Below are 15,617 nucleotides of genomic sequence, written 5' to 3'. Positions count from 1 at the left end.
TGATATCTTCTCAGGACTGTCTCCCTTCTCTTTATATATCCTACTCCTATCTCTCAGTCTATTTGATATCTCGGCTCCTATTTTACTATATGCACTCTCTCCCCTGTTGGGGTTCCCTACTCTCCAATATTGAACTAAAAATCTAATGTCACTCCTGCATCCCTACATGTTTCGCCGTACAAACGGCTTCTTCAGGGGATGGCGTGCAGGTAACAGCGTGTGTGAGGCTATTCCAAGGCTTTATGCCTTCTCTTAGTGTGGGCGGGTGTCATCTAGCCAATCGCTGCAGGAATCAGCTTGATTGGCACTCTTCGCGGTCAATAGATGTTTATTTCCGGTATTCCGAGTTGGCGTCATCAGTCCTCCTTTGATGACTTAGCGTCGCCTACCCGTGACGTTTCTGCTCTGCGTCGCGGGTCCTCCTCTGATGACGTGTACTTGCTCTTTCGGTTTGCCTTGGCTCTTGCTTCGCGCATGCGTCAAGACTTAGAGATTTTTTCACCGTCACGAGCGGTTTCTCTCCCCGACTGCCTTACCTGCGCTTGCGCCCGAACTCTTTCATTTTCTAAAGGAGAAGGTGAGAAATAGAGGTGGAGGGGGAAATAAGAGAGAACCAAAAAAATTGTATATAGAGGGATGCGCATTCGTATCGTCCCTAATGCGCATCAGGAAGATACGGAATTTATCAAGGGGTGGGAAGACCTGATTACAGAGAACTCGTTACGCATGCAAGCCTATATATGCGAATACGAGAAGAAATTACTTACAAACTTGGCAGCTCAACTTGAGAAGGAGATAGCTGACATTCAGATATTCCGAAACCAAGTTGAATTTGGGAATTTAGAAAACCAACTACAGAAAAACATAGAGAATTTACAAACAGAGATCAAAGAGAGGAAACATAAAAAATACCTAAGAGATAAAAGGGATTTTGACACCGGCCATATATATAACAGCAATAGAAACAGTGTTGCTCCTTTCTTTCCCAGAAGTACAGAGCAAAGAGACTACACAGATATATCTGAGACTGACAACTCCGAATCTGAAGGAGGTGGAAAATACCCAAGAACAGGAGCTAAAAAAAGGAACAAACACTATAAAGGCTCGTACCAACAGAGAAACTATTCACAATACTCTGCAGGAAATAAAGGGTCGAATCAGAGTCGACCATGGCAGGGTCATCCACAGGTCAATCCAACATTTATGACACAAGGCACAAATGTACAATCTACTTTGCCCTCTACATCTACTGTTTATGTACCATCACTAATACAAGGAATACAAGGGGCGACCCCACAAAATATGACACAAGGGGGAAGCAGTATAACACCTTCTTTTTTAGTGCCAGGTGTGCAATTGAGAGATCGAGACAAGTGGGGGTACAACCAGCAACAGAGAACATAGAAGGAATTATAAGTATGCAAATTATCAACCTAGCAGAGATTGATCTGGAGCCCCACCACATATCTTTACTGAACAAGGGTCTCTCATTCACACCTACACCAGGTTTTGATTGTTTTACCTGGGTCAAAGATATTAATTTATTTGCCAGAAAACTGGCACTACACAAAGAATTTAAGGAAAAAGAAAAACAAGACCCAGGTAAAAAAGAAAGAGAAGCCCTTGTAGTTCTAGAAGAACTATTCAGAGAAAGCAGTGGAGAAAATCTAACAGGTCAAGCACCATTCACAGACCTACATCCGAAATCAAGGTATACTCCCCCCTTCTCAGGGTATGCAAGTGTTGAGACATTTGTCAACCTTGTAACGAAAGATCTGAAGACAATAAAAACGAAAAAGAGCGAGGTAGGGAATAACCTTAGCCCAGAAGAGAAGGTAGCTCTAACTGATCTGATAGAAAGAGAAAATGTGGTGGTGAAACCCTCTGATAAAGGGGGCAATATTGTCCTAATGAAACAGGAATATTACATCAATATGGTAAATAGATTATTAAGGGATGGGAAAACATATAAAAAATTAGAACTAAATCCTACAGAGAAATTCAAAAAAGAACTTGAAACCCTTTTGAAAAATGCCAAAGAAGAGAACCTGATTTCGAAAGAAGAATTCAAAATGTTGTTCAATCCATACCCCACAATAGCAACCTTTTACGCCTTACCCAAGGTACACAAAAAAAGAGACCCCTTACCTGGCAGACCGATAGTCTCCGGAAACGACAATCTGTGTGAAGGCATCAGTACATACGTGGACATAATGATCAGACCATTCGTTGCAAGTCTTCCATCCTATATTAAAGATACATTAGATCTGGTCAGGAAACTGAAAGATATCGAAGTAAGCCCCAACACCTTAATAGCGAGCCTCGATGTTGAGGCGCTATATACAAGTATAAGTCATGAGTTAGGAATAGAAGCAGTTCGAAAATATCTATACACTAAAGGGATCCACTTTCACAATCATAATGAACTTGTAATAGAAATGTTACAATTTCTTCTCACTCACAATTATTTTATTTTTGATGGCACTTATTATTTGCAGACACACGGGACCGCAATGGGCACGGTTTGTGCACCAAGTTTTGCGAATTTATTTCTAGGGTGGTGGGAAGATGAGCACGTTTTCACAGAAACTAATACTAAATACACGGATTTAATATTATTTTGGGGAAGATTTATAGATGATATTTTAATTTTCTGGGAAGGGACCAAAACAGAATTCATTCAATTCACGGAGGAATTAAATACTAACAGTCTAGGCCTCAAATTTACTATGGAGATCCAAGAGCATAGCATTGACTTTTTAGATCTAAAAATCATGATGGATGAGAGAGGCACAATACAAACTGAGATACATAGGAAATCTACATCAACGAACAGTTTCCTACACTGGCAGAGCTTCCATCCAGAACCATTAAAGAAAGGAATCCCCATAGGACAATATCTTAGGGCAAGACGGAACTGCACTGATACTGAGGCCTTCACCAGAGAAAGTGAAATCCTATATTCCAGATTCAGAACAAGAGGCTACCCGAAGAAAGTGCTGCACCAGGCATATAATAGAGCAAAAAGTACGGATAGAGATGACCTTCTGAGGGAAAAAAGGAAAAATACTGACAAGATGATCAGATGCATAGGGACATTTGATGTACAGAATAGACAGGTGTATAATATTCTGAAAAAACATTGGCATGTCTTGAAATCAGACAGAGACTTGGTACAGATACTTCCAAAAAATCCAAGTATCACATACAGACGTGGGACAAATTTAAAGGAAATGTTGGTGAAGAGCCATTTTCAAAAAACTATCAGAAAAAAAGAAACTTGGTTGAGAACGAAAGGCTCATACCCATGCGGAGCATGCAGCTTCTGCAGATATATGGCACCCAAGAAGGAATTTGTAAATCCTGTTGATGGTAAAATTTACCAGATTAGGGAATACATAAACTGCAGAAGCATGGGTATCGTATATGGAATACAATGCGAGTGCAATAAGTTATACGTAGGAAAAACCATCCAAGAATTTAGAAGAAGAATCTCTAAACATTTTAGTGTCCTAAATACAACGGAAGAGACACCCTTATCCAGACACTTGCAGAGATTCCATAAGGGCCAAACCACAGGCCTAAAGATCTGGGGGATACAGAAAATAAAGACAAACCCCAGACAAGGGAGCATAGACAAGAAACTCCAACAAGAGGAGACGAGGTGGATATACCGCCTCCATGCACTAGCACCGAATGGCCTAAATGAAGGATTCACCTTTTCTTCCTTTTTATAATAATATAATCTTTGAGTTAACGGCAACATAACTCTCAACAAACAAAAGTGAAAAAAAGATGAATAGGAAAAGTAAAATCAAATAAGGAACTCTAATTGAGATCATTGTGAGAGGCTTTTCGAAGCTTAAATAATAAATATAATATTAAATATTACAAATGGTAAAAATCGTGGACAGAGAAATGTCATCTATCCAAACGGACGGTATGAACAACAATGATAAATGAAGTACTAACCTATAACTCTTGCTCCTGACAGGCATTCTAGGGAGAAAGATATCCGAGGAAAGGAGGAATAAGGAACCTATAGAAAAATAATAATGAAATAATTATAAGTAGACATTATAGTATGAATAAGAGAAAATACCCCAAAAAAAAGGAGGGGGTAAAGAGATAAAAAGAAGGAAAAAGAAAAAAGAACAAAAGGAGAGATAAAATAATAAAACAAATAAAAATTCATCAAAAACTTAAAAAATAATAATAATATTAAAATAAAAATTATAAATAAAAAATAAATAAAAAATAATAAATAAAAAATAAAAAATAGAGACAAAAAGATAAAAATTTGAAAAAGGAAGAAAAGAAAAGAAAACTCCAAAAATAACATAAAATCAATTAAAAATTAAAAATAAAAAATAAATACAAAAAATAAACAATAGGATTAAGATGCTAGATAACTCAATAGGGATTAATAAAGAAAATATATATAGGACACATAAAAGAACACGATTCTCTCTATGTAAACAATAACAAAGAGTGATATAAATGTGCAGTATGAGTATCATAAAATAAGCTTAGTGATCCTTCCTTCTCCCAAGAAGTAATATAGGAAGGAAATGAATTTGGATATAACATATCAATAAACAATGAATAACATGGATTAAAGATATAAAAATTTCCCTATATAGACATAAAAAATAATAATCAACACATGAGTTATTCCCCCTGAAGTAGCAAAAATGGAGGCAATGTCAAATTTAGGTCCCCCCAATGGTTCTCTCTTATTTCCCCCTCCACCTCTATTTCTCACCTTCTCCTTTAGAAAATGAAAGAGTTCGGGCGCAAGCGCAGGTAAGGCAGTCGGGGAGAGAAACCGCTCGTGACGGTGAAAAAATCTCTAAGTCTTGACGCATGCGCGAAGCAAGAGCCAAGGCAAACCGAAAGAGCAAGTACACGTCATCAGAGGAGGACCCGCGACGCAGAGCAGAAACGTCACGGGTAGGCGACGCTAAGTCATCAAAGGAGGACTGATGACGCCAACTCGGAATACCGGAAATAAACATCTATTGACCGCGAAGAGTGCCAATCAAGCTGATTCCTGCAGCGATTGGCTAGATGACACCCGCCCACACTAAGAGAAGGCATAAAGCCTTGGAATAGCCTCACACACGCTGTTACCTGCACGCCATCCCCTGAAGAAGCCGTTTGTACGGCGAAACATGTAGGGATGCAGGAGTGACATTGATTTTTAGTTCAATATTGGAGAGTAGGGAACCCCAACAGGGGAGAGAGTGCATATAGTAAAATAGGAGCCGAGATATCAAATAGACTGAGAGATAGGAGTAGGATATATAAAGAGAAGGGAGACAGTCCTGAGAAGATATCAGGCACCCCAACAAGTCCGCACTGTCAGTACTATATGTAATTCCCATCTCTCCAATATTTGAGGAATTTTAAAATTTAGAGTGGTATTAAATAAATATTTTAAAATGAACCATTAAAATGTATTTTTTAAAAAACTAGTCAGTGAGGTGAGAAAAAGTCACACTTCGGCCCCAGTGACCACTGAATCTCATATATATATAGAAATATAGTGTGACCACCTCCTGAAGGACCCAAAAGTCTGTTGAATAAATTCAGCAGCAGGCCCTCACCCCTAATGTAGATGGTCACATCAGCAGCAGGCCCTCGCCGCTAATGTTTTTAAGGGTCAGATCAGCAGCAGGCCCTCACCCCTAATGTTTTAGAGGGTCAGCTCAGCAGCAGACCCTCACCCCTAATGTTTTAGAGGGTCAGCTCAGCAGCAGACCCTCACCCCTAATGTTTTAGAGGGTCAGCTCAGCAGCAGACCCTCACCCCTAATGTTTTAGATGGTCAGATCAGCAGCGGCCCTTGCGCCTAATGTTTTAGAGGGTCACCAGCAGGCCCTTGCGCCTAATGTTTTAGAGGGTCACCAGCAAACCATCAATCATAATTTTTGAAGGCTGTGTATGATGCCCTCCTTTATGTGTAATAAAGGGTGTATTGGAGTGACAGTTCCTTGTAATTTTTGGCAGCCCTTTCACTTAGTGCATAGGCTTTATGAGTGTAGAAGTCCCACTACCTGAACAATTGTATCACAATTTGAATGAGGCCCTCCTTTATGTGATATACAGGTTGTATAGGAGTGCCTCTTCCTTGTAATTTTTGGCAGCACTTGCACTTTATATACAAGTAAATATACAGGAAAGAATGTTTCCTAACACTTTTCCCTCTAAAATCGATTTTATCTTCCATTGTGCTCGGGTGCTCTGTAGAGCACCCAAGCATCCCAAAGTGTTCTACTTGAGCACCTGAGCACTTTGGTGCTCGATCAACACTAGTGGCCATCCTCGGGGCACATTTACTATAGTGTCTGCACCTGTTTTCATGAGTTAAAAGCCTGTTTACGACTGTCTTATTTTTTCAGTCTCATTTAGCAACTGATTTTGCTCCTGTTTTGGCGGTATTTGCGCCTGTTGCATCTATTTTGAGTTTTAAGACTAATTTAGAAGTTTTCAAACTTTGCAACTATGTTCAGACCTATTTATGTATGGGGCACTCCAGCGCAGGTGGCAGGTGTACTTTTCTGTCTCTGTTTTGAGTGGCATGTTGCACCACATTTTGCCCTTTTTCACAGAGATTTCAGCTTCAATTTAATTCTCAGACTTATTAGGACAGTTTTAGTGACTATAGATCTGTCTTAGGGCTCATTCACACAAAGGTTTTTTGCATTCCGTAAAGTGACCTTTTTTTTGCGGAACCATTGAAATGAATGGTTCCGTATATGGACTGTATATGGAACTAAAAACAAGGCCCCTTTACGGAAGGGGACCACTGTATGGAAGGGGTAAAAGGGAGGGAGCTCCTTCCCTCTCCCATCGGGCGCTGCTCTGCCCTTGCAGCCACCCGATACTTGATGGGTGGCTGCTCTGTTGTTGCAGCGTCCGATGGTTACCATGGCAACTGGACGCCCTAACAGGCTTCCGGCTTGCCATGGTATAGCTAAGCCGGATCAGGCTTGTGCTAAAGGCAGCAACCTGATCAGGCTAAGTGTAAAGTCACAAAACACTACAGTACACTATATAGTGTACTGTAGTATATTATATAGGCATCAGACCCACTGGATCTTCAAGAACCAAGTGGGTCTGGGTAAAAAAAAAGTTTTAAAAAGTAAAAATATATTTTTTTTTCTTCTTATAGCCGCACATTTATCACTGATTAAAAATGTAAAAAATAAAATACACTACACATGTTTGATCACCGCATCCGTAACTACCTGATGTCTGAAAGGGTCATGTTACTTTCCCCGCACGGTAAACGCCATAAAAAAAAAATTAAAGAATAGGATGAAATTGAGATTTTGCCCACCTCAATTCGCAAAAAAGGTAATATAATTAATCAGAAAAGTCCTATGTACACCAAAATGGTACCAATCAAACTGTCACCTCATCCTGCAAAAAATGAGCCCCTACATGAGACAATCGCCGAAAAAATAAAAAAATATGACTTTTAGAGTATAGAGACACTAAGGGTTCATTCACATGAACGTGTGCTGCCCGTTGCAGTATTTGCGGATCCGCAATACACGGGAAGCATTCCGTGTGCATTCCACATCACAGATGCGGACCCATTCTCTTCAATGGGTCCGCAAATCTAGAGATGCGGAACGGAAGCAAGGAACCGAACACTATGAAAGTGCTACGGAGTGCTTCCTGGGGTTTTGTTCCGTGCCTCTGCACCGCAAAAAGATAGAGCAAGTTCTATCTTTTTGTGGAACGGACGGATCACAGACCCATTCAAGTAAATGGGTCCACGATCCCCATGCGGCTGAGCCACGGTCGGTGCCCGTGCATTGCAGACTGCAATTTGCTGTCCACAGCATAGGCACGGGATTCACACGGTTGTCGTGAACGAGCCCTAAAACTTTTTTTTTCTAAAATGCTTTTATTGTGTTAAAGTTAAATAAATTAAAAAAGTATACATTTTAGGTATTGCCGCATCCGTAAGTACCTTCTCTATAAAAATATCACATGACCTAACCCCTCAGGTGAACACTGTAAAAAAAAAAAAGGGTGTAAAAAAAGCAATTTTTTTGTCACCTTACATCACAAAAAGTGTAATACCAAGCAATCAAAAAGGTGTATGCCCCACAAAATAGTGTCAATTAAACCGTCATCTCATACCAAAAAAATGCATTACGTTAGCAATGATGGCCAGTTCGCCGTGTTTGCGAACACATGCGGGCTGCCATCCTAACTCACAAGTCCGGCAAGGCACAGGTAAGTCCTTACCAGTGCCGCAAGCCGGTCTGAAACAAACGCGGTCACCGGGAGCAGGCAGTTCCGAGAACAGCCGCCGGGGGCCTTCATCGGACTGTTCTCAGAACTGCCTGCTCCCGGTGACCGCATTTGCTTCAGACCGGGTCGCAGGGCAGGCACAGGTAAGGACTTACCTGTGCCTTGCAGGATTTGTGAGTTAAGATGGCAGCCCGCATGTGTTCGTGGGCGAACACGGCAAACTGGCCATCACTGTACAATAAAAAGATATCCCTGTATACCACAATACTTTATTTTATTTTTTTCAGTAGTATGATTAAGTGGTGAAAATTATTAGTGCCCCCCCATTTTTGACTGTGGTATCTTATGTGCCCCCCCCCCCTATATATTATTCGCCACTGCAGATTCATGAAACGATAATAAATTACATACTAATTGAAGACAGACTGTCAATACACCTGTTTTGTTGTTTTTATTTTCACATAAAAAAAAAGGCGAGCTTAGTTAAGGGTGCATTCACACGACCGTATGTATCTTGCGGATCAATTATAACAATGCCTATCCCTTTCCGCAAAACGGACAAGAATATGACATGTTCTATTCTTTTGCAGACATGCGGAATGGTTCTGCAAAAAATGCGGATTGGATGCGCAGCAAAAATATGGTCATGTGCATTATGGACCAAAGTAGTTCATGTCTCCGTGGTTTTGTTTTTCCACAAGTGTAAAAAAAGACACACGGCTGTAGCAGTTTTTGCAGTCCACAAATTGCGGATCCGCAAAACACAGATACCGGCTGTGTGCCTTCTGCATTTTTTGGAGCGGAAAATTCTGCCCTCTATGGAACTGTCCTATCCTTGTCCGTAAAACAGACAAGAATAGGCCATGTTCTGTTTTTTTGTGGGGCCACGAAATAGTTATACTTTTGCGGCCCCATTGAAGTGAAAGGGTCGACATCGGACCCGCAACAAATGTGGATTGCAGGCGCACCAAAAATATGGTCGTGTGCATGAGACCCAAAAATAAATCAATAGGTACATGTGCTGTCTGTGATGCTCTGACATGTAAAAGAGTCCTTATTTTCATATAGTTTTTATTCACACGTGTGAAAAGCAGTTGTAAAATGGATGCAATTCTGGTGGGAAAAAAACTACTTAAGTTGAAAAAATTGTTGCAGGTCAATTTTTTTAAACTGTCTGTGTGACTGTGTTTAAGGCTAGGTCTACACGACGACATTTGTCGCGCGACAGATAGGGCGCAACAGTTGTCGTGCGAGATTTTTTTGCACTAATGTCGCGCGACAATTTTTATAATGGCAGTCTATGGTGTTGCACTGCAACATGCGACATGCTGCGACGCGACAGTCGCAGAAAAATCCATCACGAATGGATTTTCTGCGACTGTCGCTTCGCAGTCGCAGCATGTTGCATGTTGCAGTGCGACACCATAGACTGCCATTATAAAAATTGTCGCGCGACATTGGTGCAACAAAATGTCGCGCGACAAATGTCGTCGTGTAGACCTAGCCTAAGGGCCGCTTCACACGAGCGGATGCCGTGCGTGGCATCCGCTCCGTGAAAGAGTGCCAAGACCCGCTGCAGACTGCAGAGGCACGGAGCGGTAACATGACTGTTAATGCTCCGTGCCTCTCTGTGATCTCTTTACTACGAAATCACAGTGACAACTGTGATTTCGTAGTAAAGAGATCACAGAGAGGCACGGAGCATTAACAGTCATGTTACCGCTCCGTGCCTCTGCAGTCTGCAGCGGGTCTTGGCACTCTTTCACGGAGCGGATGCCACGCACGGCATCCGCTCGTGTGAAGCGGCCCTAATAGCACAGCCAATTTCAGGTGTTCGGCAGTTGGGTGGGACAGGGGCATGTCGGGGGCCTTGCCGGAGTATGAAGGCACCTTTACATTGTTACACATATAGATAAAATATGAGTCTGGGGCTACACGGTGAAGGGTCACACAACCACAAACATTTTTCTAACTTGCTGTTATATGACAATTTTAGAGCTGTAATTTGGCAGCAAAAACACAGCCAAGTCCCAGGTGAGTTTCATTGTGGTCTATGAAGTCACGCACGACAATCGACCACTAATCCAACCCAAATCTTTGCGACTGTCACATCGCGGTTTATGACTCCATTTGTATATTTGGATATGGAAAAACATTATCAGGTTTATCTGAAGCTTCAAAAAGTACTGCCCCAAACAGATCAGAACTCGGCAAATGTGGACTAAAGAGCCTATTACCAGAAAGTCTCGGGGACACGTGAAAGGCTCATGCACACGAACATGTGGCGGCCCGTATTGCGGCCCACAAACAGCAGGTCTGCAATATACGGACACTGGGGGTGTGTGCACCGTATCCCGGATGCTTATTCACCCATTCACTTGAATGGGTCCACAATCCGGAAGAAACGGACCAGAAGGCCGCGGATGCACTATAGAGCGCTTTATGGCATTTTGGTCCATGCCTCCGCACCACAAAAAAAAATTGAATTTTATTATTGTATTATATTTTTTTGCAGTGCAGACTGATCGGTGCCCGTCACATTTACTACTGAAACTGCTTTTGTGTCTTATCCATCTATTTAGATTTTTTTAGACTAAGGGCTCATGCACACGACAGTATGTATTTTGCAGTCCACCAAAAATACGGATGACATCCGCGTGCATTCCGTATTTTTCGGAACAGAACAGTTGGCCCTTCATAGAACAGTCCTATCCTTGTCCATAATGCGGACAATAATAGGACATGTTCTATTATTTTGCGAAACGGAAATAAGGACATACGGAAACTGAATGCACACGGAGTAACTTCAGTTTTTTTTTTGCAGACCCATTGAAATGAATGGTTCCATATACGGTCTGCAAAAATAATGGAGGGACACGGTAAGAAAATACGTTCGTGTGCATGAGCCCTAATTCAGAAGATTTCTAACTTTTGCTAATTTTTTCCAACCTAGGTGTGCCATTTTTTTACGCCTGAATTTGTCTTATTTCTATGCCACCCCAGGGCTGGTGTACTTTTCTTCAGAGGTGAATTGTGACTTTTTTTCAAATTGACATGCGACTTTTCTCCGCAAAGATAAGAACTCTTTTTATGTGCAAATAAATTAGACCAGTCTAAGTGAATATCAACCTGTCTAACTGAAAAACAACCAGAGGTCAGAGTATTAAAAATACCTGCTGCACGACTTTTAATAAATGCTCGGCAACAGAATGACAGCCAAATGAAATACACCTGAAAAACTGACGAGCTTGGTAAGGCCTCTTTCACACTACAGTATGTCCATTTCAGTGTTTTGCGGTCCGTTTTTCACGGATCCGTTGTTCCGTTTTTTTTGCCTCCGTTGTTCCGTTTTTTTGCTTCCGTTGTGGTTCCGTTTCCGTTCCGTTGTTCCGTTCCGTTTTTCCGTATGGCATATACAGTATACAGTAATTACATTGAAAAATTTTGGCTGGGCATAACATTTTCAATAGATGGTTTAAAAAAAAACGGAACGGATACGGAAGACATACGGATGCATTTCAGTATGTGTTCCGTTTTTTTTGCGGACCCATTGACTTGAATGGAGCCACGGACAGTGATTTGCGGCCAAATATAGGACATGTTCTATCTTTCAACGGAACGTAAAAACGGAAATACGGAAACGGAGTGCATACGGAACACATTCCGTTTTTTTTGCGGAACCATTGAAATGAATGGTTCCGTATACGGACCGTATACGGAACGCAAAAAACGGACCGCAAAACGGAAAAAAAAAACGGTAGTGTGAAAGAGGCCTAAGGCCCCATGCACACGGCCGTGTTTCACAGCCGTGGAACCGCGGCCTGGATCCCTCCTGAGAGCAGGAGCGCACGGCGTCACTGGTTGCTATGACGCCGTGCGCTCCCTGCTGCCGGCACAGTACAGTAATACACTGGTATAGATCATACCAGTGTATCACTGTATTGCGGCGGCAGCAGGGAGCGCACGGCGTCATAGCAACCAGTGACGCCGTGCGCTCCTGCTCTCAGGAGGGATCCAGGCCGCGGTTCCACGGCCCGCACACGGCTGTGAAACACGGCCGTGTGCATGGGGCCTAAGGCTGTGTTTATATTCCAGTTATTTGGTCAGTTATTTCCATCAGTTAGGCTCCATTCACACGTCCGCAATGTGTTTTGCGGATACACGGAGCCACGGATCCGCAAAACACGGAAAGCGGCAATGTGAGTTCCGCATTTTGCGGACCGCACATTGCCGGCACTAATAGAATATGCCTGTTCTTGTCCGCAATTGCGGAAACGGAAGCACGGATGCGGAAGTGCGGATCCGCAAATGTGGATGCGGACAGCACATTCCGGCCCCATTGAAAATGAATGGGTCTGCACCCGTTCCGCAAAATTGCGGAACGGATGCGGATCCATTTTGCGGACGTGTGAATGGACCCTTATTGTGAGCCAAAACCAGGTGCGGGTCAAAAACACAGAACAGGTGAAAATCTTTCCATTAGGCCTATTGCACATGACCGTATGGCTTTTTCAGTATTTTGCGGTCTACAAAAAACGGATCCGCAAAAAATACGGATGACGTCCATGTGCATTCAGTTTTTTACGGAACAGCTGGCACCTGATAGAACAGTACTATCCTTGTACATTATGCGGACAAGAATAAGACATGTTCTTTCTTTGAACGGAATGGAAATATGGAAACGGAAGGCATACGGAGTACCTTCTGTTTTTTTTTGCAGATCCATTGAAATGAATCGTTCCGTATACGGAACGCAAAAAACGGAACGTAAATGGGAAAAAAAAAATGTTTGTGTGCAAGAGGCCTTAGACCTTATCTCTCAGTAGGCTTCACTGCTGGTTTTGGCTCACAATAAGGGCTCGTTTACACGAACGCGTGAAGCCCGTGCTGAGGACTGCAAATTGTGGTCCGCAATGCGCTGGCACCATTCATGGGGCAGGCACATGGGGATCGCAGACCCATTCACTTGAATGGGTTCGCAATCCTTCTGTTCCTCAAAAAGATAGAGCAAGTTCTATCTTTTAGCGGTGCGGAAGCAGTGAACGGAACCCAGAAAGCACTCCGTAGTGCTTCTGTAGTGTTCCGTTCCGCATTTCTGGATTTGCAGCCCCTTTGAAATTAATAGGTCCGCATCCATGATGCGGAATGGCCACGGAACGGTGCCCGTGGATTGCGGGCATCACGCGTTCGTGTGAATGAGCCCTAACTGATGGAAATAACTGATCAATTAACTGAAGTGTGAACTCACCCTAAGGTGTGAACTCACCCTGAGCGGTCCGGGGAACCACGGGCAGGATTCCTGCTGAGAGCAGGAGCGCACGGCGTTGTTGGTTGCTATGATGCCGTGCGCTCCCTGCTGCCGGCACAGAACAGTAATACACTGGTATAGATCATACCAGTGTATTACTGTATTGCGGCGACAGCAGGGAGCGCACGGCGTCATAGCAACCAATGACGCCGTGCGCTCCTGCTCTCAGCAGGAATCCAGCCCGTGGTTCCACGGACCGCTCACGGCCGTGAAAAACGGCCGTGTGCATTCGGCCTAAGGCTAGGGCTATACAATGACATGTGTCGCACGACAATTGTTATAATTATCCAAGATAACGGATCATATGTGCAATAACAGAACGGAAAAGGACTTAAATCAGAGAAAAAAAACCTCAGATATGGAAAAACGGATCCGTGAAAAACAGACCGCAAAACAGCAGCGGTCATGTGCATGAGCCCTAAATGTGCCCTTCGGTGTCAGTCAGCTTATGCAATATGCAGTAAAAATGGGGCATGTCAATAACTGGTTTCTACAAAGAGACTATTTGTCGACCACAGCCTATTATGCTAATTATGCGGAGGGTCTGTGAAGGGGCGGGGGCCTTATACCTCATCAAATAAATCCTCTGCAACATGTATTCATGAAGACACAGAAAGGAGTTCTACAGAAGGCAAGGAATCCTCAGTGCTCTCCTTAGACCATGGAACATGAGACATCCTCTGGAAGGCGCCCTCTGTCTATCTCATTCTCTGGGGGTGGTTTCCTATGCATATACCAGCTTGGAGTGGTCCAAGCCCTCCTTGACCGGGCCCCAGAAATATTAAAGTCCGCACCACAGGTGTATGGATCATCAGCTGGGTGTCTGGCTGCAGCTGCTGTGGTCTTCAATATTGATCTAGGTAAGAACTGCATGCGGTTTACACTTTGCTGTTACCTAATACTGGGTTATTGGACTTCAATCTGACAAATTAACCCTTTCTTCTAGCCTTCTGCATACTTGTTTATGATAGGGGCACACAGAACATGCTGTATGTTCTTTGCTTTACGTGTGAAATGTGTTTCTTGAATGTCTTCAAAATGTAGTGCGTGTATGAGTATTCAACATGGTAGTGTATGTAAAATATATATTACACCATTTGTATGTGCAGTAAAATACAGAATTTCTCAAGTTTGGAGCACTTGGGGTATGTTCACACAATGGTTGTGTGCTCCCCACATCACGGATGTGGACCCATTCACTTAAATGGGTCCGCAATCTGGAGGCACGGACCTATTCAAATTGAATGGGTCTCGTCCCGGCCGCCACATGGATGTTGCCCGTGCATCGGGGACCACAAATTATGGTCCCCAATGCATGGAACGGCCGTGTGCCTTAGGCCTTTGTGAACCAAAACCAGTAGTGAAGCCTCGTCGGAGATCAGGTGTAATGGAAAGATCTGCACCTGTTCTGTTTTTTTTATTTTTTTGACCCGCATTTATCTCTGGCTCTTGGTAACTGGAAATTACTGACCAGATAAACTGAAGTGTGAACTGAACCTCAGGGTTCTGGCTGGCCCATATTGCGGGTCCGCAATATACAGGCCCCGGCCGTTTGTGCACCACATCATGGATGCGGACCTATCCACTTGCCTCCACACTGCAAAAAAATATAAAAAAATATAATATAATATTTTCATGGAACCATTCAAGTAGAATGGGTCTGCGAAAACCACACAGGTGTCGACTGTGCATTGGGAACCGCAAATTGCAAGGAACGCCCGGCATGCCCTTAGGCTACGTTCACATGACTTATTTGATTTGCGGTCCACAAACACGGATCCCAGCATTTTGCGGAGTGCATATGGCCGGCCCTATGATAGAAATGCCTATTCTAGTCCGCAATTGCACTGTGTGCTGCCCGCATCTTTTGACATTTCCATTAAAATAAATGGGTGCGCACCCATTCCACAAAATTTGCGGAAACGGAAGCAGACCCAAAAATATGGTTGTCTAAATTAGGGTTGTTGCGGGTATCGAAATTTCGATACCCAATCGATACTTTTGGGACTTAAAGGGTTTCTACCACCAGAAATACT

The 15,617-nt window shown here is 43.0% G+C and overlaps 1 protein-coding gene and 1 long non-coding RNA gene across 3 annotated transcripts in view; one reads left to right on the top strand and one right to left on the bottom strand.

The window, feature by feature from the left end:
- Positions 1-222: 222 nt before the first annotated feature.
- LOC122933400 lies at positions 223-14,284 on the bottom strand. 2 transcript variants are annotated; one of them, XR_006388428.1, is made up of 5 exons: positions 14,151-14,284; positions 3,973-4,039; positions 2,149-2,245; positions 768-852; positions 223-565 (listed from the first exon to the last, which is right to left on the bottom strand). It is a non-coding gene; the product is annotated as an uncharacterized LOC122933400 (long non-coding RNA). The 2 variants fall into 2 exon arrangements; XR_006388427.1 differs by lacking the exon at positions 768-852.
- The window catches only part of LOC122933399 (omega-hydroxyceramide transacylase-like), a 75,902-nt gene continuing 74,428 nt past the window's right edge, over positions 14,144-15,617 (top strand). The window contains exon 1 of the mRNA XM_044288372.1: positions 14,144-14,441. Coding sequence (XP_044144307.1) covers positions 14,243-14,441 — 199 coding nt within the window. The 5' untranslated portion in view covers positions 14,144-14,242. The remainder of the gene's footprint in view (positions 14,442-15,617) is intronic.

Source organism: Bufo gargarizans, chromosome 3, assembly GCF_014858855.1.
Source record: "Bufo gargarizans isolate SCDJY-AF-19 chromosome 3, ASM1485885v1, whole genome shotgun sequence".
Classification (NCBI taxonomy): domain Eukaryota; kingdom Metazoa; phylum Chordata; class Amphibia; order Anura; family Bufonidae; genus Bufo; species Bufo gargarizans.
The sequence above is the reverse complement of the archived record's forward strand: the minus strand, read 5'-3'. Positions and strand labels throughout refer to the sequence as shown.